This window comes from Anoplopoma fimbria, chromosome 4, assembly GCF_027596085.1.
Source record: "Anoplopoma fimbria isolate UVic2021 breed Golden Eagle Sablefish chromosome 4, Afim_UVic_2022, whole genome shotgun sequence".
NCBI classification, from domain to species: Eukaryota; Metazoa; Chordata; class Actinopteri; order Perciformes; family Anoplopomatidae; genus Anoplopoma; species Anoplopoma fimbria.
In genome coordinates, this window is record NC_072452.1 from 13,334,691 (window position 1) to 13,362,246 (window position 27,556).

General features: G+C 32.7%; 1 protein-coding gene across 1 annotated transcript in view; it reads right to left on the reverse strand.

The window, feature by feature from the left end:
- Nucleotides 1-16,629: 16,629 nt before the first annotated feature.
- LOC129090571 (protein diaphanous homolog 1-like) overlaps nt 16,630-27,556 on the reverse strand; it is a 91,467-nt gene continuing 80,540 nt past the window's right edge. The window contains exon 28 of the mRNA XM_054598214.1: nt 16,630-18,862. Coding sequence (XP_054454189.1) covers nt 18,675-18,862 — 188 coding nt within the window. The 3' untranslated portion in view covers nt 16,630-18,674. The remainder of the gene's footprint in view (nt 18,863-27,556) is intronic.

Genomic DNA, 27,556 nt, shown 5'->3' on the forward strand with positions numbered 1-27,556 from the left:
TTTTCAACATACTATACTATGACTTTTTTATCACTTTTTTACGACATACTATACTATGACTTTTTTATCATGACTTTTTACGACATACTATACTATGACTATTTTATCACTTTTTTAACATACTATACTATGACTATTTTCAACATACTATACTATTATACTTTTTCAACATACTATACTATCACTTTTTTATCACTTTTTTAGGACATACTATACTATGACTATTTTATCACTTTTTCACGACATACTATACTGTGACTATTTTCAACATATACTATGACTATGACTTTACTTTTTCAACATACTATACTATGACTATTTTATCACTTTTTTAGGACATACTATACTATGACTATTTTATCACTTTTTTATCAACATACTATACTATGACTATTTTATCACTTTTTTATGACATACTATACTATGACTATTTTATCACTTTTTTACATACTATACTATGACTATTTTATCACTTTTTTAGGACATACTATACTATGACTATTTTATCACTTTTTTACGACATACTATACTGTGACTATTTTCAACATACTAAACTATGACTATATTCAACATACTATACTATCACTTTTTTATCACTTTTTTAGGACATACTATACTATGACTATTTTATCACTTTTTACGACATTATACTATTTTCAACATACTATACTATGACTATTTTCAACATACTATACTATGACTATATTCAACATACTTTATCACTTTTTTATCACTTTTTTAGGACATACTATACTATGACTATTTTATCACTTTTTTATGGCATATCATACTATGACTATTTTATCACTTTTTTAATACATACTATATTATGACTATTTTATCACTTTTTTAAACATATCATACTATGACTATTTTATCACTTTTTTAAGGGATATCATACTATGACTATTTTATCACTTTTTTAAACATGCTACACCACTATCTGGGGGCTGTGGCGCAGTGGAGAGCAGCTTTAATCTCCATTCAGAGGATCGGCGGTTCGATACCCGGCTTCGGCAGTCGATGTGTCCCTGGGCATGACACTTCCAAGTTGCTCCAGAAGGCTTTGCCACCGGTGTGTTAATGGATCTTGTATGAATGTTAGAGTCTAATGGGCAGGTGGCACCTTGCATTTTAGCCCTGTCAATGGGTGAATGATATGTAATGATATATAAATTAAGCTTTGAGCTACTGATTGTAAGTCGAGTGAATGATATGTAATGATATATAAATTAAGCTTTGAGCTACTGATTGTAAGTCGCTTTGGATAAAAGTGTCTGCTAAATGACTGTAATGTAATGTATGACTTTTTTACGAGATACTGACTATGACTATTTTATCACTTTTTTATCACTTTTTTATGACATACTATACTATGACTATTTTCAACATATTATGCTATGACTATTTTCAACATACTATACTATGACTTTTTTATCACTTTTTTACGACATACAATAGTATGACTATTTTATCACTTTTTTATGACATACTATACTATGACTATTTTCAACGTACTGTACTATGACCATTTTATCACTTTTTTACGACATTCTATATATGACTATTTTCAACATACTATACTATGACTATTTATCAACATACTATACTATGACTATTTTATCACTTTTTTTTGACTATTTTATCACTTTTTTATCACTTTTTTACGACATACAATAGTATGGCTATTTTATCACTTTTTTATGATATACTATACTATGACTATTTTCAACATACAATACTATGACTATTTTATCACTTTTTTATGGCATATTATACTATGACTATTTTATCACTTTTTTACGACATACTATACTATGACTATTTTATCTTTTTTTTATGACATACTATACTATGACTTTTTTATCACTTTTTTACGACATACTATACTATGACTATTTTATCACTTTTTTACGACATACTATACTGTGACTATTTTCAACATACTATACTATGACTATATTCAACATACTATACTATCACTTTTTTATCACTTTTTTAGGACATACTATAGTATGACTATTTTATCACTTTTTTATATGGCATATTATACTATGACTATTTTATCACTTTTTTACGACATACTATACTATGACTATTTTATCTTTTTTTTATGACATACTATACTATGACTTTTTTATCACTTTTTTATCACTTTTTTACGACATACTATACTATGACTATTTTATCACTTTTTTACGACATACTATACTGTGACTATTTTCAACATACTATACTATGACTATATTCAAAATACTATACTATCACTTTTTTATCACTTTTTTATGACATACTATACTATGACTATTTTTCACTTTTTTATGACATACTATACTATGACTATACATATACTATGACTATTTTATCACTTTTTTATGGCATATTATACTATGACTATTTTATCACTTTTTTACGACATACTATACTATGACTATTTTATCATTTTTTTATGACATACTATACTATGACTATTTTCAACATACTATACTATGACTATTTTCAACATACTATACTATGACTATTTTATCACTATTTTTTTTTATTTTTTACGACATACAATAGTATGACTATTTTATCACTTTTTTATGACATACTATACTATGACTATTTTCAACATACAATACTATGACTATTTTATCACTTTTTTATGGCATATTATACTATGACTATTTTATCACTTTTTTACGACATACTATACTATGACTATTTTATCACTTTTTTATGACATACTATACTATGACTATTTTATCACTTTTTTATGACATACTATACTATGACTATTTTATCACTTTTTTTTTTTGACGACATACTATACTATGACTATTTTATCACTTTTTTTACGACATACTATACTATGACTATTTTATCAACATACTATACTATGACTATTTTATTTTCTATTTTCAACATACTATACTATGACTTTTTTATCACTTTTTTACGACATACAATAGTATGACTTTTTTTATCACTTTTTTACGACATACTATACTATGACTATTTTATCACTTTTTTACGACATACTATACTGTGACTATTTTCAACATACTAAACTATGACTATATTCAACATACTATACTATCACTTTTTTATCACTTTTTTAGGACATACTATACTATGACTATTTTATCACTTTTTCACGACATACTATACTGTGACTATTTTCAACATACTATACTATGACTATATTCAACATACTATACTATCACTTTTTTATCACTTTTTTAGGACATACTATAGTATGACTATTTTATCACTTTTTTTTTATGGCATATCATACTATGACTATTTTATCACTTTTTTAATACATACTATATTATGACTATTTTATCACTTTTTTAAGGGATATCATACTATGACTATTTTATCACTTTTTTAAGGGATATCATACTATGACTATTTTATCACTTTTTTAAACATGCTACACCACTATCTGGGGGCTGTGGCGCAGTGGAGAGCAGCTTTAATCTCCATTCAGAGGATCGGCGGTTCGATACCCGGCTTCGGCAGTCGATGTGTCCCTGGGCATGACACTTAACCCCAAGTTGCTCCAGAAGGCTTTGCCACCGGTGTGTTAATGGATCTTGTATGAATGTTAGAGTCTAATGGGCAGGTGGCACCTTGCATTTTAGCCCTGTCAATGGGTGAATGATATGTAATGATATATAAATTAAGCTTTGAGCTACTGATTGTAAGTCGAGTGAATGATATGTAATGATATATAAATTAAGCTTTGAGCTACTGATTGTAAGTCGCTTTGGATAAAAGTGTCTGCTAAATGACTGTAATGTAATGTATGACTTTTTTACGAGATACTGACTATGACTATTTTATCACTTTTTTATCACTTTTTTATGACATACTATACTATGACTATTTTCAACATACTATACTATGACTATTTTCAACATACTATACTATGACTTTTTTATCACTTTTTTACGACATACTATAGTATGACTATTTTATCACTTTTTTATGGCATACTATACTATGACTATTTTCAACAGACTATACTATGACTATTTTATCACTTTTTTATGGCATACTATACTATGACTATTTTCAACATACTATACTATGACTATTTTCAACATACAATACTATGACTATTTTATCACTTTTTTATGGCATATTATACTATGACTATTTTATCACTTTTTTATCACTATTTTTTTACGACATACTATACTATGACTATTTTATCACTTTTTTATGATATACTATACTATGACTATTTTCAACATACAATACTATGACTATTTTATCACTTTTTTATGGCATATTATACTATGACTATTTTATCACTTTTTTACGACATACTATACTATGACTATTTTATCATTTTTTTATGACATACTATACTATGACTATTTTTTTTATCACTTTTTTACATACTAATACTATGACATACTATACTATGACTATTTTATCACTTTTTTAGGACATACTATAGTATGACTATTTTATCACTTTTTTATATGGCATATTATACTATGACTATTTTATCACTTTTTTACGACATACTATACTATGACTATTTTATCATTTTTTTTATGACATACTATACTATGACTTTTTATCACTTTTTTATCACTTTTTTACGACATACTATACTATGACTATTTTATCACTTTTTTACGACATACTATACTATGACTATTTTCAACATACTATACTATGACTATATTCAAAATACTATACTATGACTATTTTACTTTTTTTATACTATGACTATTTTATGACATACTATACTATTTTATGACTATTTTCATGACATATTTTATACTATGACTATTTTATCACTTTTTTATGACATACTATACTATGACTATTTTATCACTTTTTTACGACATACTATACTATGACTATTTTCAACATACTATACTATGACTTTTTACATACTATACTATCACTTTTTATCACTTTTTTAGGACATACTATACTATGACTATTTTATCACTTTTTTTTTATGACATACTATACTATGACTATTTATCACAACATACTATACTATGACTATTTTATCTTTTTTATGACATACTATACTATGACTTTTTTATCACTTTTTTATCACTTTTTTACGACATACAATAGTATGACTATTTTATCACTTTTTTATGACACTTTTTTATGACTATACTATACTATGACTATTTTCAACATACAATACTATGACTATTTTATCACTTTTTTATGGCATATTATACTATGACTATTTTATCACTTTTTTATGACATACTATACTATGACTATTTTATCATATTTTTTATGACATACTATACTATGACTATTTTCACTTTTTTACATACTATACTATGACTATTTTCAACATACTATACTATGACTTTTTTATCACTATTTTTACGACATACAATAGTATGACTATTTTATCACTTTTTTATGACATACTATACTATGACTATTTTCAACATACAATACTATGACTATTTTATCACTTTTTTACATATTATACTATGACTATTTTATCACTTTTTTACGACATACTATACTATGACTATTTTATCACTTTTTTACGACATACTATACTATGACATACTTTTATATTTTATGACATACTATACTATGACTATTTTATCACTTTTTTACGACATACTATACTATGACTATTTTATCACTTTTTTACGACATACTATACTATGACTATTTTCAACATACTATACTATGACTATTTTCAACATACTATACTATGACACTTTTTTATCACTATTTTATTTTTACGACATACTATACTATGACTTTTTTATCACTTTTTTACGACATACTATACTATGACTATTTTATCACTTTTTTACGACATACTATACTGTGACTATTTTCAACATACTATACTATGACTATATTCAACATACTATACTATCACTTTTTTATCACTTTTTTAGGACATACTATACTATGACTATTTTATCACTTTTTACGACATACTATACTGTGACTATTTTCAACATACTATACTATGACTATATTCAACATACTATACTATCACTTTTTTATCACTTTTTTAGGACATACTATAGTATGACTATTTTATCACTTTTTTATGGCATATCATACTATGACTATTTTATCACTTTTTTAATACATACTATATTATGACTATTTTATCACTTTTTTTTTTTAATGGGATATCATACTATGACTATTTTATCACTTTTTTAAGGCATATCATACTATGACTATTTTATCACTTTTTTAAACATGCTACACCACTATCTGGGGGCTGTGGCGCAGTGGAGAGCAGCTTTAATCTCCATTCAGAGGATCGGCGGTTCGATACCCGGCTTCGGCAGTCGATGTGTCCCTGGGCATGACACTTAACCCCAAGTTGCTCCAGAAGGCTTTGCCACCGGTGTGTTAATGGATCTTGTATGAATGTTAGAGTCTAATGGGCAGGTGGCACCTTGCATTTTAGCCCTGTCAATGGGTGAATGATATGTAATGATATATAAATTAAGCTTTGATACTGATTGTAAGTGGGTGAATGATATGTAATGATATATAAATTAAGCTTTGAGCTACTGATTGTAAGTCGCTTTGGATAAAAGTGTCTGCTAAATGACTGTAATGTAATGTATGACTTTTTTACGAGATACTGACTATGACTATTTTATCACTTTTTTATCACTTTTTTATGACATACTATACTATGACTATTTTCAACATACTATACTATGACTATTTTCAACATACTATACTATGACTTTTTTATCACTTTTTTACGACATACAATAGTATGACTATTTTATCACTTTTTTATGACATTTACTATGACATACTATACTATGACTATTTTATCACTTTTTTAACATACTATACTATGACTTTTTTATCACTTTTTTACGACATACTATACTATGACTATTTTCAACATACTATACTATGACTATTTTATCACTTTTTTATACATACTATACTATGACTATTTTATCACTTTTTTATGACATACTATACTATGACTATTTTATCACTATCACTTTTTATCACTTTTTTATGACATACAATACTATGACTATTTTATCACTTTTTTATGATATACTATACTATGACTATTTTCAACATACAATACTATGACTATTTTATCACTTTTTTATGGCATATTATACTATGACTATTTTATCACTTTTTTACGACATACTATACTATGACTATTTTATCATTTTTTTATGACATACTATACTATGACTTTTTTATCACTTTTTTACGACATACTATACTATGACTATTTTATCACACATACTATACTTTTTATCACTATTTTTAGGACATACTATACTATGACTATTTTATCACTTTTTTATATGGCATATTATACTATGACTATTTTATCACTTTTTTACGACATACTATACTATGACTATTTTATCTTTTTTTTATGACATACTATACTATGACTTTTTATCACTTTTTTACATTTTATACAATAGTATGACTATTTTATCTTTTTTATGACATACTATACTATGACTATTTTCAACATACTATACTATGACTATTTTCAACATACTATACTATCACTTTTTTATCACTTTTTTATGACATACTATACTATGACTATTTTCAACATACAATACTATGACTATTTTATCACTTTTTTATGGCATATTATACTATGACTATTTTATCACTTTTTTACGACATACTATACTATGACTATTTTATCATTTTTTTATGACGTACTATACTATGACTATTTTCAACATACTATACTATGACTATTTTCAACATACTATACTATGACTTTTTATCACTTTTTTACGACATACAATAGTATGACTATTTTATCACTTTTTTATGACATACTATACTATGACTATTTTCAACATACAATACTATGACTATTTTATCACTTTTTTATGGCATATTATACTATGACTATTTTATCACTTTTTTACGACATACTATACTATGACTATTTTATCATTTTTTTATGACATACTATACTATCACTTTTTTATCACTTTTTTACGACATACTATACTATGACTATTTTATCACTTTTTTACGACATACTATACTATGACTATTTTCAACATACTATACTATGACTATTTTCAACATACTATACTATGACTTTTTTATCACTTTTTTACGACATACAATAGTATGACTATTTTATCACTTTTTTATGACATACTATACTATGACTATTTTATCACTTACTATACTATGACTATTTTATCACTTTTTATACGACATACTATACTATGACTATTTTCAACATACTAAACTATGACTATATTCAACATACTATGACTATCACTTTTTTATCACTATTTTTTAGGACATACTATACTATGACTATTTTATCACTTTTTCACGACATACTATACTGTGACTATTTTCAACATACTATACTATGACTATATTCAACATACTATACTATCACTTTTTTATCACTTTTTTAGGACATACTATAGTATGACTATTTTATCACTTTTTTATGGCATACTATACTATGACTATTTTATCACTTTTTTACGACATACTATACTATGACTATTTTATCACTTTTTTATAGGGATATCATACTATACTATGACTATTTTATCATTTTTTAATGACATACTATACTATGACTATTTTATCACTTTTTTAAACATGCTATACCACTATCTGGGGGCTGACATGGAGACAGCTTTAATCTCCATTCAGAGGATTTTATCCCTTTTTTTCGACAGTCGATGTGTACCTGGGCATGACACTTAACCCCAAGTTTCCAGAAGGCTTTGCCACGGTGTGTTAATGGATCTTGTATGAATGTTAGAGTCTAATGGGCAGGTGGCATACTTGACTATTTTAGCCCTGTCAATGGGTGAATGATATTAATGATATATAAATTAGCTTTGACTACTGATTTAATCATAGTGAATGATATGTAATGATATATAAATTAAGCTTTGAGCTACTGATTGTAAGTCGCTTTGGATAAAAGTGTCTGCTAAATGACTGTAATGTAATGTATGACTTTTTTACGAGATACTGACTATGACTATTTTATCACCTTTTTATCACTTTTTTATGACATACTATACTATGACTATTTTCAACATATTATGCTATGACTATTTTCAACATACTATACTATGACTTTTTTATCACTTTTTTACGACATACTATAGTATGACTATTTTATCACTTTTTTATGGCATACTATACTATGACTATTTTCAACATACTATACTATGACTATTTTATCACTTTTTTATGACATACTATACTATGACTACTTTTTTTCAACATACTATACTATGACTATTTTCAACATTTTATACTATGACTATTTTTCACTTTTTTATGGCATACTATACTATGACTATTTTATCACTTTTTATCACTTTTTTACGACATACTGACTATGACTATTTTATCACTTTTTTATGACATACTATACTATGTTTATTTTCAACATACTATACTATGACTATTTTATCACATTTTTATGGCATATTATACTATGACTATTTTATCACTTTTTTACGACATACTATACTATGACTATTTTATCATTTTTTTATGACATACTATACTATGACTTTTTTATCACTTTTTTACGACATACTATACTATGACTATTTTATCACTTTTTTACGACATACTAAACTGTGACTATTTTCAACATACTATACTATGACTATATTCAACATACTATACTATCACTTTTTTATCACTTTTTTAGGACATACTATAGTATGACTATTTTATCACTTTTTTTTATATTTTATCATTTTATACTATACTATGATTTTATCACTTTTTTACGACATACTATACTATGACTATTTTATCACTTTTTTTGACATACATACTATACTATTTTTTTATGACTTTTTTATCACTTTTTATAGGACATACTATAGTATGACTATTTTATCACTTTTTTATGACATACTATACTATGACTATTTTCAACATACTATACTATGACTTTTTTATCACTTTTTTAGGACATACTATACTATGACTATTTTATCACTTTTTTATGACATACTATACTATGACTATTTTCAACATACAATACTATGACTATTTTATCACTTTTTTATGGCATATTATACTATGACTATTTTATCACTTTTTTATGACATACTATACTATGACTATTTTATCATTTTTTTATGACATACTATACTATGACTATTTTCAACATACTATACTATGACTATATTCAACATACTATACTATCACTTTTTTATCACTTTTAGGACATACTATAGTATGACTATGTTATCACTTTTTTATGACATACTATACTATGACTATTTTCAACATACAATACTATGACTATTTTATCACTTTTTTATGGCATATCATACTATGACTATTTTATCACTTTTTTAATACATACTATACTATGACTATTTTCAACATACTATACTATGACTATTTTATCACTTTTTTAAGGCATATCATACTATGACTATTTTATCACTTTTTTAAACATGCTACACCACTATCTGGGGGCTGTGGCGCAGTGGAGAGCAGCTTTAATCTCCATTCAGAGGATCGGCGGTTCGATACCCGGCTTCGGCAGTCGATGTGTCCCTGGGCAAGACACTTAACCCCAAGTTGCTCCAGAAGGCTTTGCCACCGGTGTGTTAATGGATGTTGTATGAATGTTAGAGTCTAATGGGCAGGTGGCACCTTGCATTTTAGCCCTGTCATCAGCGTGTCAATGGGTGAATGATATGTAATGATATATAAATTAAGCTTTGAGCTACTGATTGTAAGTCGCTTTGGATAAAAGTGTCTGCTAAATGACTGTAATGTAATGTATGACTTTTTTACGAGATACTGACTATGACTATTTTATCACTTTTTTATCACTTTTTTATGACATACTATACTATGACTATTTTCAACATACTATACTATGACTATTTTCAACATACTATACTATGACTTTTTTATCACTTTTTTACGACATACTATAGTATGACTATTTTATCACTTTTTTATGGCATACTATACTATGACTATTTTATCACTTTTTTATGACATACTATACTATCACTTTTTTGTCACTATTTTACAACATACTATACTATAATTATTTTATCACTTTTTTACGACATACTATACTATGACTATTTTCAACATACTATACTATGACTATTTTCAACATACAATACTATGACTATTTTATCACTTTTTTATGGCATACTATAATATGACAATTTTATCACTTTTTTATGACATACTATACTATGACTTTTTTATCACTTTTTTACGACATACAATAGTATGACTATTTTATCACTTTTTTATGACATACTATACTATGACTATTTTCAACATACAATACTATGACTATTTTATCACTTTTTTATGGCATATTATACTATGACTATTTTATCACTTTTTTATGACATACTATACTATGACTTTTTTGACACTATTTTACGACTTACTATACTATGATTATTTTATCACTTTTTTATGGCATACTATACTATGACTATTTTATCACTTTTTTACGACATACTATACTGTGACTATTTTCAACATACTATACTATGACTATATTCAACATACTATACTATCACTTTTTTATCACTTTTTTAGGACATACTATAGTATGACTATTTTATCACTTTTTTATGACATACTATACTATGACTATTTTCAACATACAATACTATGACTATTTTATCACTTTTTTATGGCATATCATACTATGACTATTTTATCACTTTTTTAATACATACTATATTATGACTATTTTATCACTTTTTTAAGGGATATCATACTATGACTATTTTATCACTTTTTTAAGGGATATCATACTATGACTATTTTATCACTTTTTTAAACATGCTACACCACTATCTGGGGGCTGTGGCGCAGTGGAGAGCAGCTTTAATCTCCATTCAGAGGATCGGCGGTTCGATACCCGGCTTCGGCAGTCGATGTGTCCCTGGGCAAGACTCTTAACCCCAAGTTGCTCCAGAAGGCTTTGCCACCGGTGTGTTAATGGATGTTGTATGAATGTTAGAGTCTAATGGGCAGGTGGCACCTTGCATTTTAGCCCTGTCATCAGCGTGTCAATGGGTGAATGATATGTAATGATATATAAATTAAGCTTTGAGCTACTGATTGTAAGTCGCTTTGGATAAAAGTGTCTGCTAAATGACTGTAATGTAATGTATGACTTTTTTACGAGATACTGACTATGACTATTTTATCACTTTTTTATCACTTTTTTATGACATACTATACTATGACTATTTTCAACATACTATACTATGACTATTTTCAACATACTATACTATGACTTTTTTATCACTTTTTTACGACATACTATAGTATGACTATTTTATCACTTTTTTATGGCATACTATACTATGACTATTTTATCACTTTTTTATGACATACTATACTATGACTATTTTATCACTTTTTAACATACTATACTATGACTATTTTTCACAACATACTATACTATAATTATTTTATCACTTTTTTATGACATACTATACTATGACTATTTTATCACTTTTTTACATACAATACTATGACTATTTTATCACTTTTTATCACATTTTATATACTATATGACTATTTTATCACTTTTTTATCACTTTTTTATGACATACTATACTATGACTATTTTATCACTTTTTTATTATACTTTTTACGACATACAATAGTATGACTATTTTATCACTTTTTTATGACATACTATACTATGACTATTTTCAACATACAATACTATGACTATTTTATCACTTTTTTATGACATACTATAGTATGACTATTTTATCACTTTTTTATGACATACTATACTATGACTATTTTATCATTTTTTTATGACATACTATACTATGACTTTTTTATCACTTTTTTACGACATACTATACTATGACTATTTTCAACATACTATGACTATTTTATTATTTTATCACTTTTTTTTATGGACATACTATACTATGACTATTTTATCACTTTTTTACGACATACTATACTATGACTATTTTCAACATACTATACTATGACTATATTCAACATACTATACTATCACTTTTTTATCACTTTTTTAGGACATACTATAGTATGACTATTTTATCACTTTTTTATGACATACTATACTATGACTATTTTCAACATACAATACTATGACTATTTTATCACTTTTTTATGGCATATCATACTATGACTATTTTATCACTTTTTTAATACATACTATACTATGACTATTTTATCACTTTTTAAGGGATATCATACTATGACTATTTTATCACTTTTTTAAGACATATCATACTATGACTATTTTATCACTTTTTTAAACATGCTATACCACTATCTGGGGGCTGTGGCGCAGTGGAGAGCAGGGTTAATCTCCATTCAGAGGATCGGAGGTTCGATACCCGGCTTCGGCAGTCGATGTGTCCCTGGGCAAGACACTTAACCCCAAGTTGCTCCAGAAGGCTTTGCCACCGGTGTGTTAATGGATGTTGTATGAATGTTAGAGTCTGATGGGCAGGTGGCACCTTGCATTTTAGCCCTGTCATCAGCGTGTCAATGGGTGAATGATATGTAATGATATATAAATTAAGCTTTGAGCTACTGATTGTAAGTGACTTTGGATAAAAGTGTCTGCTAAATGACTGTAATGTAATGTATGACTATTTTTACTTTTTGACATACTATGACTATGACTATTTTATCACCTTTTTAGGACATACGATACTATGACTATAGTATAGACATACTATACTATGACTAATTTCAACGTACTATACTATGACTATTTTATCAGTTTTTTACGACATGCTATACTATAACTATTTTCAACATACTATACTATGATTATTTTATCATGTTTTTTACGATACATACTATATACTATACTATTTTCAACATATACTATGACTATTGACTATTTTCAATATACTATACTATGACTATTTTATCACTTTTTTATGGCATACTATACTATGACTATTTTATCACTTTTTTATCACTATTTTATGACATACTATACTATGACTAATTTCAACATACTATACTATGACAATTTTCAACATACTATACTATCACTTTTTTATCACTTTTTTACGAGATACTGACTATGACTATTTTATCACTTTTTTATGGCATACTATACTATGACTATTTTATCACTTTTTTATGACATACTATGACTTTTTTGTCACTATTTTACAACATACTATACTATAATTATTTTATCACTTTTTTACGACATACTATAGCATGACTATTTTCAACATACTATACTATGACTATTTTCAATATACAATACTATGACTATTTTATCACTTTTTTATGGCATACTATAATATGACTATTTTATCACTTTTTTATCACTTTTTTATGACATACTATGACTTTTTTGTCACTATTTTACAACATACTATACTATAATTATTTTATCACTTTTTTACGACATACTATAGCATGACTATTTTCAACATACTATACTATGACTATTTTCAACATACTATACTATGACTATTTTATCACTTTTTTATGGCATACTATAATATGACTATTTTATCACTTTTTTATGACATACTATGACTTTTTTGTCACTATTTTACAACATACTATACTATAATTATTTTATCACTTTTTTACGACATACTATAGCATGACTATTTTCAACATACTATACTATGACTATTTTCAACATACTATACTATGACTTTTTTCAACGTACTATACTCTGACTTTTTTATCACTTTTTTCCGACATACTATACTATGACTATTTTCAACATGCTATAGTGACTTTTTTTATCAATTATTTTACGACATACTATTCTATGACTTTTTTATCACTTTCTTCGACATTCTGTTTTTTTATTTTTTTTTACTTTTATGACTTTTTAAAGAAAGATTTCATGACATACACTACTTAACTTTTCATGACATTTCATTTTCATTATTATACTGACTTTCATACGACATTATTTTCTGAATTTTTTTAAGACTTGATGATATACGATACAATTACTTTTTTATGACATACTATACTTTGTCTTTTTTTTAACGACATACTATGCAATGGCTTTTCATGATACACTTTATTTGATCTTTTTTTCAGGACACTGTATTCTTTAGCTTTTTATGACATACTATACATGTCCTATTCATGAAACACCACATCCACATGAGCCTTATTAACAACCGTAAATGATAAAAGAAAGTCAAGGCTTTCTGGTTAAGTTAACATGACAGTTATTGAAGTGAAAGCACAGCAGCAGGAATTTAGGTTATTTCTAAAACCGGGGACTTCTTTCACAGTGCACAGGAACACTGGTAGGAAATGGATTCCTTCTTTCCTGGTGTTTGACATGAATATACTTCCAAAAATATAACTCATTATTTTTCTCTGTGACCTCAGAGATAACACTCGTAAATGTTCCATTGAAAATGAGAACAAATCAAATGTTTTGCACTGAAAGTATGTTTGAACATTTTGCCCACTAATTTAAATTATTTATGGCAAGAAAACACAACTGTGGATTGGCCTTGAAATGAGAAAATAGCCAGATTTAATATTATGAAATATTGTATAGGTTTATGTATTACTACACACAGTGAAATGAACAATAGGTAAAAGTGCTTAAATGTTTGGAATCAACCCAAGCTTATGCCGCATTATTTTAAACTGAGTCACCGATTCAGCTTTCAGTGTCATTGCCTAATAAACAGCTTTCTTGATTCTGACTGTGGGTGAAGTTTATCATCTTCACTAACAATGACTGCCCTGTACTGGCGATTTCACTTTTCAGGTTGGATTTAACAGAACATTACCACCAGAGAATAGAGGACATGACATACTTTTCTGATGCGATTTAAATATTTAAATAAAAAGCATTAGAGATTAATTTGCAGCCAGAGAGAGTATCAGAATGATCTAGGAGATGTGGAAGAAAAAAATGTTCAAAGAAAAGAATCAACAGACCTTACCTTCAGTAGGCTAGCAGCAGTCTGTAGTTATGGGAGTCTATCACTCTGGCCACAGTTAAAGATTTTATTTCTTAGGCTGAAGTTTTGTGAGATGAAACAAGCATCAACCAAAGAAATAAAAAGGCAAAAGGAGGCCAGACCTTTTTTATGTGAATCTGTAGTTTGGGTGTCCCTTTGTTCCAGTATCTCTAGAGACAGAGGTACTGGAACAAAGAAGGTGTGGTTATACAGTATTTGTGGCAGTGACAGAAGGGTCCGAACAGAAGAAGAGAGGGGATACAAATGATGAAAACAGCATCAACTGTTCTTCTCTCTCCCTCTCACACACAGTTGTATGTGAGAGCCCATGTATAACACTGCCAATCAATGTCGGAAAATGTCTCTGGAAACCTGTGGAGCCATGGAAGATTCTGGATTGTGTCTGTAAAAAGAACTAAATGGTTAAGTTATTTCTGTCTTTTGGCAAATAAAATAACACTTTCACTTCAAAGTGCAGAAACTGGTATGTTACTACACAATGTGTTTACATGAGAGAGAGGGAAGGAGGAGGGAGGTGGGTGGAATTCACTTTGGCAAAAATACAGGAATACAAGTGACTTGATCACATTAACACATCAACAGATGATACACACACACTTTCAGAATGAGTCAGTCATATCATTAAATTACTCAAGAATTTTTTAATATTTCTGTGTAGCAAACAGAATGACTGTGCATTATTCTGTATACATAGAGCAAAAAAAAATATCATCTCCATTCAAATACAATAAAATAATCAACCGTAAAAATTCACATAGAAAACAATCTCTTTAAAAAATTAATGAACCAAAGGAATGACTCGAATTAGAAAACACAAATATTCCAGTGATGTTCTGATATCCTTAAAATCATTCTCTCAATGTTGAAAACAGCCAACTTTCCGTTTCGGTTACACACAATCACCTGGCATTGTCCACCCGGAGAGATGGGCAGAATAATGAAACAGCACACGTGTCTCTCATTTAACTACAGCTTCAAGATATTTTGTGGTAAAGAGCTAATTATTCTCAGTGTAACTGGATTAAAATGTAACACCAGCACTTGATCATGTCAAGGACATGCACTGTACTTAAATAAACTTGTTTCTTTTTACGTTGTTTTTATAAATGTTTTATAAAGATTTTCCTCAATCGCAGGCAAAATGAAGCACTGATCTTGATCAGCAGGTTGATAAACACAGAAGATTTTCTATCATTATGCTGGCTGGGTATCAGGGCTGGAGTGCATGCAGAATAGTATTGTGTTTGCATAGTAATAAATATTGCATGGAGCAGCTGACATCACCTCTCCGGATTCCTGACAGATATTACACCACAACATCATGGCAACATGTATGCTGATGGCTACTGAATACAAATAAGAGCAAGGCCAGACATTCAGCAACTACTGTTGCAGTTCAGTGGGAGGGAAAGTGTGTGAAGAAGACAAACACACATACTTGTCTCAGCAGTTTTTGGGCAGTTTTCCAGTGTGCTATATCCTCAGCAGAAAGACCACAAAGCTGTTTATGAAACCTAGGATTTATGACAGCATGGTCGGTTCCGTACAGTAATTACAGATGGAAACACACGCATGCACTCAGACTTAAAAGCACAAACACACATGTAGTAGGTCGAGTGTGCACGTGAAACTAAATATAGGCGGCATACTTCATACACTCATTCTGATGCAAAAAAGCACACAGGCATGTACAGGTTGGCATATTAAATGGAAATACCCTTTTGAAAAGCAAATTGTTTTGGTTTAACTGACTGTGGAAGAGCTTTCTTCTCCAATCTATCTCTACTTCCCTCTGGGTTTATAGGAATGATAATGAATGAAGGCATGTTTTCTTCATACAACTGTTGTGGGCACATGTGGTAGTTAAGACAAGTTTGTGTAAAATATCTCCATTTTTATGTGAAATCTATTGTACATGTGCACACCAGTGAACAAAATCCCTTCTCAGTAAAAATAAACAAAACACACTGAAACACCAGGTGATGACGGCTGTCGGACACAGCGGCCCAGTGTGAACTGTGACTGGACAAAACTGGGGAGTGAAATGACAAGACTGGATTTGTATTGGTTGGCACGTTTTTCAATAACACAGCAAAAGTGATTAACATTTACAAACAGTAACATACAGTATATCAGACAAATACAAAGCAACATGTTCCATAGGATTAAAATTAAAAAAGAAAAATGTGAAAAAGCATAATGTGGTCCTGTCCTGGTACACCCAGAGAAAACTTTATGAAGCACCTGCAGGATATGCCAAATTTAAGACGTTCCCAGTCTAAATTTGGGATTTGGAAATAACCACAAAGAAGGGTGGATTCCTCCTGAGTAAGTCTTTGGAATCGCTGAAGTTGGCCTTTTGTTGCATGACAGTTGAATAAAATGAAAAAGAAACAGACAAAAGTACACGAACAGATATGTGCACATGCTGAAGAAAGTAATTCAATCTTTATGTCAATGGCAAAGATCTAAAGGTTGAGGTGTGAGCCCCTCCCTCATCCTCTGCCCCTCCGTCCTCAGTCAATGCAACCCTTAGAGATGGTCCCGTTAAGAACTCTGAGAAACACAGGGCTGTTTTCTGTGAGCTAATCTCAGATTGATATTGGCCCCTGGAATGGCTACGAAATATATCTGTGTTTGGATATCACAGACGGTGAGTAAAAAACTTTCTGCCCTGTGTGCCTAATTGGACCGAAAGCGAGTACCGTCCAATAACTCCTCTAATGACTCTGCTCCTTCTAGTTTAGGCTCCTCCTTCTCCTCTGACTTTTTCTTCTTAGCGGGGTGTTTGCTGGATACGGGCGTCTCTTCCTGCATCAATTCTTTGGCCAGGATGCTGGTCACTGCATGACCAGCTCGTCGGTGGTTGGCTGAGAAAGAGAAATACAGAGTGAGTGGGATAATAATAATGACATTAAGATGTCAGATGTCATGTTTATAATATATCAAATCCATACAGATTGTCAGCGCATGCGATGAAGTGACATATTTGATGTCAGTTAGTCAAACAACACCACATCGGCAGACAGGTACTTCACATTTTCACTGACTGAACACAGTCACAAGTATGTGCCTCCGAGAACACCATAGACTTGTGTTTTGAATGATAAAACACAAGAAGTATGCTCCATTTCTTTCCAACATACAGATACATGCATTACCGTGACACACAGACTGAGAAATGGCTTAATGGTATGGCTGTGTATGTGTGTGGATTAAAGCGACATCTGGAGCAAACTCACTGCTAATGTCAGCTTAGACTCGACTTGATCTCAACAGAGCGGTGAAAATGAGGAAAAAAACGAAAAAGAAAAAGGATGCATGAGAGACTTTTAGATGAAGAGGAAGAGGGACTGATGGAAATGAATGTTGAAACGTAAAGGAGGGGCAGGACGAAGGGTGAGACACAATGAAGAGCAGGATGATTCATTCCGTGGGAAGATTACGGAGGTTGGGATGAATGAGAATTAGAAGAACATGGATGGAGAGATTGAGAGAAAGGAGGGATGAGCTGTAAAGAGTGACGGAAGGAAGTAGTAGAATAGATGGCAGACACATAGTGGCTGCAGTGAGTGGGACAGACTGTGCCCCAAGGATGCTAACGTTATTCTCCCTGCTTACTCTGTTATTTCACACACACACACACACACACACACACACACACACACACACACACACACACACACACACACACACACACACACACACACACACACACACACACACACACACACACACACACACACACACACACACACACACACACACAGGTCTTGCCCTTATCTCTCATTCCCTTTACCATGCTTAATTTTCCTGCGTGGGAGGAGTGCTGTGCAGCGGCAGCCATTTTGAATTATATAGGTCAGTGGGAGATTGTGTTTTTGTGTGTTTGTTATGCTCTGCCTGGTCTGGTGTATGTGAAGAACTCAGAGGCTATAACTGAAGGGTTGACATAAGTACAGGACACACACATTGATGTAATGTGTTCCTGTTCCTACTGATGAGAAAAGAAAGATCAATCCAACAAGGTCAAGATGCAAACCAACAGCAATACACATGCAAATGAACCATGGAACACAAACAACAAACCAATATTTGGCACATGGTTCTGATGGAGGGTAAAAAAAATAAAATAAAAACACACAAAAACAGAAGTTACCGAACAGGTCTCCAGAACTAGCTGTGACAAAGACACAATTGAGTCTGGGGAGAAAGAGGAGAAAGAAGGATTTGGAGACTTAGAGTCAAGTTCACAGTTTACTTGTCTTCTTCATACGTGAAACTCAGCTGGACTGATGAGCACAGACAGCAGACAACAGACAACATTTCACACACACACACACAAACACCGTTTCCTTGGAGATTCTCTCTCGCTCAGTCAACTCTTAAATCTGTCCTCCATATCTATTTTCGTGCCTTTCCAAACCTCTTCTCCCTTACTCATAAACGTACTAATTACATATTATGCAAATGACCCAAAAACGGAGAGGAAGAGTGTGCGTCAGTGTGGGTGTTATTCAACGTGTGTGTGAACTGTGCCAAGCTTGTCCTAAAAAAATCCAACCCGCAGAGAAAAGCTCTTCAAAGGCTGTCAAACCCAGCTCCTCTCCTCTCTCATCCTCCTCCACTCCCTCTTGAGAGAGAAGACAGAGTGGAGGAGAGAGGGGGGGGGTAAGAGTCGGGATCAGAGGGTTGTTGCTTTGGATACATTGGGTAAAAGATGAATCTAGACAGAATCCTGCAGATTAAAGTAATGACTGGAGCATTTTCAGAGAACATGTGCAAATTTTTCTCTGTATTTAAATATAGTTAAACACATGAAGTCAAATACATCCTCAGAAGCAAATACATCACCTGACAGACAGGTTTCACTGAGTATATGAAGTTCATTTAAAATATCACATTACATATATGACAAATCCCCCCCCCCAAAAAAAAAGTATAAACTATATTAACTTTCATTAAAACTAGTTTTCATAAACAGCTTGGCAATTTAATTTGTAGTTTATGTTACTTAAATAGCTGTTAACAGTGCTTTGTTATGGACAAATAGCTATAAAATATCACCAGACTAAACCTTTAAGGAATTGCTTTGGAGTAAATCAGAGCCTTTGTATTGTAAAGTTACCATTCATTGGAAATGAATTAGCTTTCGGAGGAGACTAACACAACTCAGAAGTCATCTCTTGTCATGAGCAGTCACATTGAACTCAGTTGTCTGAAGACACATGTGGCTCTAGAAGGAGCCGTCTAAAGCCTGAGAAAACAAACGTGATGATGAAACATTTTTGCTTCGATTTCGACCACTTTTTTGTTTTTAAATCCATTTTAAATCCTCTATCCTCTCAGCCTTGTGAAAGTGCAGGGCAAAAATCGCTGGAGTACCCTTTAACACGTGGCACCACAAACACAGGAAATACTCAGCATGTGTATCCACAAACTAGCTGTGATGTTGACTAAATGATCCATGCCCTTGGCATGAAGCCGGTTTTTTGCAGCAGTAGGAAATGAGACGTCGGGAACGAACAACAAAGACTGTTTACTGGTGAATGAATGAGTTTGCACATTGAGGGGCGATCAGCGGCATAAAGAGTGAAGTGAAAAGATCATCTGTAACACATTACACTCCGGGAGACTAAATAATGACTGCCTGATGAGGGAAAGAGCCCTTTGTTGTACAATATGTGAGTGTGCTGACCTTATGGGGGGAAAAGAGAGGAGAGGATTTACAGTCATGCAGGTGTAGAGCAGCTTGAGATGAGAAGCTTAGAAGAGCTAGCTCAGAGGCCTTGTTAATGCATACAAGGTATACACAGTAAGTCTCTAACACAAGAAAATGTCTACACTGCAACTTATGGAACATAAAGTCTGCATGGTGTGATGACAAGGAAACAGCCATCTTTATTCTCTTAACAGCAGCTGCAGCAAAGCCCCGGTCACATGACAGGATGGTAACAGTGCCACTACTAGCATGATGGTGTATTTGCAGATGTAGGCTGGACCTCCATCAGTGTCTCCAGCTAAGCAGGGACTCATATCGCCCTCCTCTGGCCATGCTGCGTAACACACAGCTGCTCTGCACTAGAGGACTGTGGGTAAGAGTGACATCATCAAGAAACCACTGCTGGCTTGTGCCTTTCATGTCACCGAATGGGTTCAACTGGTGCATATGTGTGGCTCGCTGGCATGTATTGTCTCACTGGGTGGGTGTTTAGTATGCATGTGACATCACCACTGCTTCAGTAATGACCTGATTGATGAGTGCTCTCCTATTGGTCTGAATGATCTCCTCCTCTGTGTGTGTGTGTGTGTGTGTGTGTCTGTGTGTTTGTGTGAACATCTGTGACAGCACAGGAGGAGCAGACCGTCTGCAGAGCCAGCGTGTGCCTCTTTTGTTGCCATCCCCTTTATCTCCGTCTCTCTGTTGCGATTGGTGCTTTGTCAACTAGTTGCTACTGCAATTGGTCGTTCTGGCAAAGGTCGTGACCCAGCAGATGGGTCTATAGTGAGTGTTTAGACGCGTCATTCCTCTACACACGAGTGCCCTTATATTGCTTTAACCACATACACACACAAATTAGGTCGATGTAGCCAAGATGACAAGTCTCTATTCATAAAAAAGACAAACCAACAATTACAATCTAAAGCGGCGAGCCACAGTGTGAAAGTGTTTGAAAAACTATGCAAGGCTGTCTGTCCTCTAGAACGTATCGTGTCTGTTTGGGTGCATGTATTGGTACGCAAACATCCATGAGTCTCTGTATTGGTATGCAAGCATCTGGTGTGTGTGTTTTGTCTGTATGCGTTTAAAGGGAGGGGGGGGTAGACAGACGGAGGGTAGACAGCTGAGGAAACCCCATGCAGTCTTCTCATTCAACACAACCAGCACAAAAGACACACACACAGTGAGCTGAGGTACAGGTCAGAGGCGAGGAGGTATATGGCCTCCGCAGACTCGTGGCTTTCCATTCAGTCACAATGCTGTGACACAATAAGCATGACTACACACTCAATAGGCCCTTTAACACAGAGTTGGTGACGTCTACGGTCGCCACCGCTGTGAAGAGAGAGAAGAAAGAGGAGGGGAAGGGACGGACACACTTCCCGTAATGAAGACCCTTACACGCACAATAGTGGTCACACAAAACATAAAAACAATTGAATAACAAATGTATGTAACATTTTGTATCAGCACAAAGATATAAAAATGTTATCTATATGTTAAGGATACAGACACACAGCATCCTAAAACCATGGTTTAAAACTTTAAAACTATAAACACATTTATAACATATTTAATTTAAGTGTAAGTGTTTATAAGTGTTTGGCAGAGAGAGAGAAAACAACATTACATTAGTACAGTAAATAAAGTGGTCATATAAAGTTGGTAGCAGTTAAAGTTGTCAGAAGTGTCCAATTGCAAAAAATTGGGTTTCATAAAAATATGTTACTTTTCCAGTTGTATTCACAGGTTACCCCCTCTTATGTGAATGGTGGACATTACTTGTAAAATATCTTTGTAACAAGATGTGAACGTTCAATTAGTTCAGTACCCGGTGTGTGACTGGTATTGTGATGCAAGATTATCAACGGATCACTGTAATGTGACCGGTAGGTAACAGTTCAGATGTATGGGGATGAGACAGAGTATAATGTATCTTTTACATCCTTTGATTAAAATTATATTTTAAAGTTACAAACCAATGTTCAACTTTTAAACAGACTTTATACTCATAACTACAAAACATATAAATGCATAATAACCACACTATAATGTTCCTGTGCCAAAGTTGTAAATGTTCATGAGAGTCTATTTTTACTTGTGTTGCTTTGTGTAAATATAAACATGTTTGCCACATTAAGCCACCTCACAAATTGGTCTTCCAAAGCGTTTGAAAGCATTGGAAAGACCATTTCTTTATGGAACCTAATGAGCACGACTAAGTTCGCTCTGCCTCTGGTCCGCTGTAAATGTAGCCTTATGCTTTGTTGAACTAATGTTTGACAACGAAATTAAGAAAAACATGGACACTTTTTAATAAGGCCCTTAGTGCAGTCAGAGGACTGTTGTGTTATTCGATTGCCCTCTTTTGCCCCCGACCTCATCTGGACTATGCTGATTGTTGTCAAACATGTGTGTTGGTATAGACAGTAATGTGAGATGACCTCTGATGAAACAGTGTCTGGGCGCTGGTCTATGTGGAGTAGCTGATCTGATTAGAAGTTTCATCCTGAAGTATTATTTTTATTAAAAAATCTATAAAAAAAATAATCACAGAACTAGCAAGATTCTTGTACCCTATCAAAACTAGGGCAGAAAGTCTGTGTGATAACTGGGCATTGCGCTCTGATTGAAATGAGTTTATGCGTATTTGTACATTGCTGGAGAGAAGAACAATATGCTTGTTGCCACTCAAATTGTGTTAGACAGGTGACTGAGAGAAATAACTCCTTGGTAAATACATACGGATGTATAGTAAAATTTTACCTGTGTATTGGCTGATATGATAATAAGTAAATACTTTTCCACATTTGGGGGACTCTTATGTAATGCTTTATCAAATGTAATATTAATACCCCAGATGTATGTCTTCGTGAAAACAGGCATCTTGACACTACCTAATTAACCTAAGCACAGTACAGTACAGTTTTTACTGTATCAAGGTGATGATGTTGGGATATCAGGCAACTGAAACCCCTGTTTATTTATCTTTAATGTTTGATTCATTGTGATGCATCTCCTTGCAAAGAGAAACCATGACCCCTCCTCCACTGCTTTGCTTAACTATAGATCATTCAAGCGGACGAACCTTAGCTTTGTGTTTGCACACTCAGTACGTGATATCTGATCAGTAATGCCATGAACACAAGAGTAAAAATCTATTGTATTTTAACTGCATGGAAAAGTAATTAGAGTGAGATTAGATAAGCATCTGGTTTAACTAGCCTCAGCGCGAGTGACATATTATATCTCACAATCAGTGAGGGAGGAAGAGAGAGATGAGGAAACGGCTCACCAAAAATGATGCCACTTTTATGAACTATTACAGCTTCAACTGTATCTACATCTATATTTAGACAAAGCAGCATACTTTTCATCATTAAGTTACATTTTTGACCTGAATATTACAAGAAAATGCATCCCTTTTTTACTAGAGCTCATCTGTGGCTCCTTCTGATATTGTGCTGTGTTACTATATGACAGGCACAGAAAAAAATAAGTCAGATTTTCTGTCATATCGACATTTCTTTTCTGCTCTTAATGCAGAAAATTGTATAGATGTAGTACACATTATGGAGTAAACACTAAAATACTTGCATGCATGCATACATGGATAGAGGATTGTTTTTGGCCAGCTCAAACAGGCTGCCTGTGGTGCCGGAGTCAGGATGTGCTTCCTCATACTTCAGCCTTATTAAATTAAGACCTCTGACTCAACCAACTGGTCACAGACACTCTCATTGTGTGGGTGAAGGACTTCCGGGGTGTACGAAGCAAAGTGGGCAACTGCAAAAGGAGTGGCCTTTAAACATATGTAAAAAATATCTAAACTCCTAACAAAGCCGAAATTGCCCAAAAACCACAGCAGGGCTACACACCCTCCACATCAGCCATGGAAAACCCTGAACTTTGGAAAAAGAAAACAAAAATGAAAAGACAGAGGGGGAAAAAAAAGGAGACAGGGAGGAGGAACAGAGCAGAGATGTGTTACATACAGCCACTTTATTTTCATTCTATTTTCTACCTCAGATAAGCTTACAGAGGGAGGAAGGCTCTCTCTCTCTCACTTACTCTCTCTCCAACACACGTTAAGGTATTTCCTGTTAGGAGTGTGAAGTGGCCAAACAGAATTATGGGTGACTGAGTGAGCCCTCAAGTGGGCCCCATTTTCTCTCATACAGGGCTCCTTTCCCCGGCTCCCGCTTCTCCCACCATTTCCTCTTTTAACTGTTTGCTCAGTCAGTTTAGTGGAGACGAGCCTGAGCAGCTTGTGATTAAAGAAAGTTTTCTGCACTTAGTGATATGCTCAGTGTCACTTAGTGGACCACTAAGGACAACTTGTTACAACCCCTGTTTAATTGTTATGGACAGCTACGGATAACAGGCTATACAAACGCATTAAGTGTATGAAAGAAAGAAAGAAAGAAAGAAAGAAAGAAAGATGAAAGACAGAAAAAAAAGAAAGAGTGCAGTCTACCCTCCGGCTCGGAGCTATTCCACTCTGGAGCCCCGCTTCACATCTGGCTTCTATTGAGGGAGGTATTGGGTTGCACTCACTCTTCCCCAGCCTCTGTTATGTGTGAATATTCAACCCACACATGAGTGCATGTGACACACACACACACACACACACACACACACACACACACACACACACACACACACACACACACACACACACACACACACACACACACACACACACACACACACACACACACACACACACAGGCTCTCTCTCTCTTAGTTAATGGGCACTGGACACTTTCCCACTCACATGGTTACACACAAGTTTCCCAACACAAGGTATCATCTTACAAGTTACTATCCTAACAGCTCACACCGCCTCGTGTTCTCTTGCATGGTCCTACTAAGACATCCACAAAATATGCACATGTACAATGAATAAAAATGGAGAGATAAAAATACTCTAGTATCCATTCAACAAGTGAACTGGATTGGCCGGTGGGACAACCAGCAGAATGAGTAGCAAACCAGATTACTGGCGTGTCGCTTACAGACTGAACAACGTGGCCTGAATGATAATCAATCCAGTCTGGATTTGTGCTTAGGAGTATGTCCTCATATACAGGACATGGACTTCTAGCTGGCCCAGTAATGACAAAAACATAGTTCCAATTTTTTTTTGTTCCAAGATAAAGTGGAAACTTTTTTTTGGAGTTGAATGATTTTGCAACTATAAATTTATGATATAATTTCACGTACATTTAAAGTGAGCTGAGGTTTCACACCAAACATAAAAACATGTGAAAAAGAGGTCATATATTGTACGATGATTGGCTACCCCACTAGTTCTCATATGTACATGTCTTTAACACAGATTCATGGTAAGCAAAGACATTTTCCCTCTTCAGCAGATTCATTTCCTGTGTCTAACTCTGCACATGCATCATTCTAAGGCAAGAAAGTAACATTGTGCAAAACCCATTCTGAGTGAAGGGGGCATTAACAAATTGAAGTTTCTTCATACATTAGCTTGTTGTTCAAATATGTTTTGCCTATTGCCAAATCACTGATTCAATTTCTTTAAACTGTTGACCAACACATCCTCCTCTGCTCTACATTCATATTCCTCTCGTCATTTCTTATTCCACAGCCACACCCTTGCCAGTTGCTCCTCTCTTAAGAATCTCCCTGCCCACACCCAACCCATGGCACCCTCCCGCTTTTGTTGTTGTGCCAGCCAATGGTGGAATTACATTTGCCCCCCCGTTACCATGGCCACAGAATACTATGACAGCCATAAGTCTCTGAGCCAAGCAACAGATGGAACGGAGACATGGAGAACACAAACAAATCTGTTGTTGTGTGTTGACAGAAA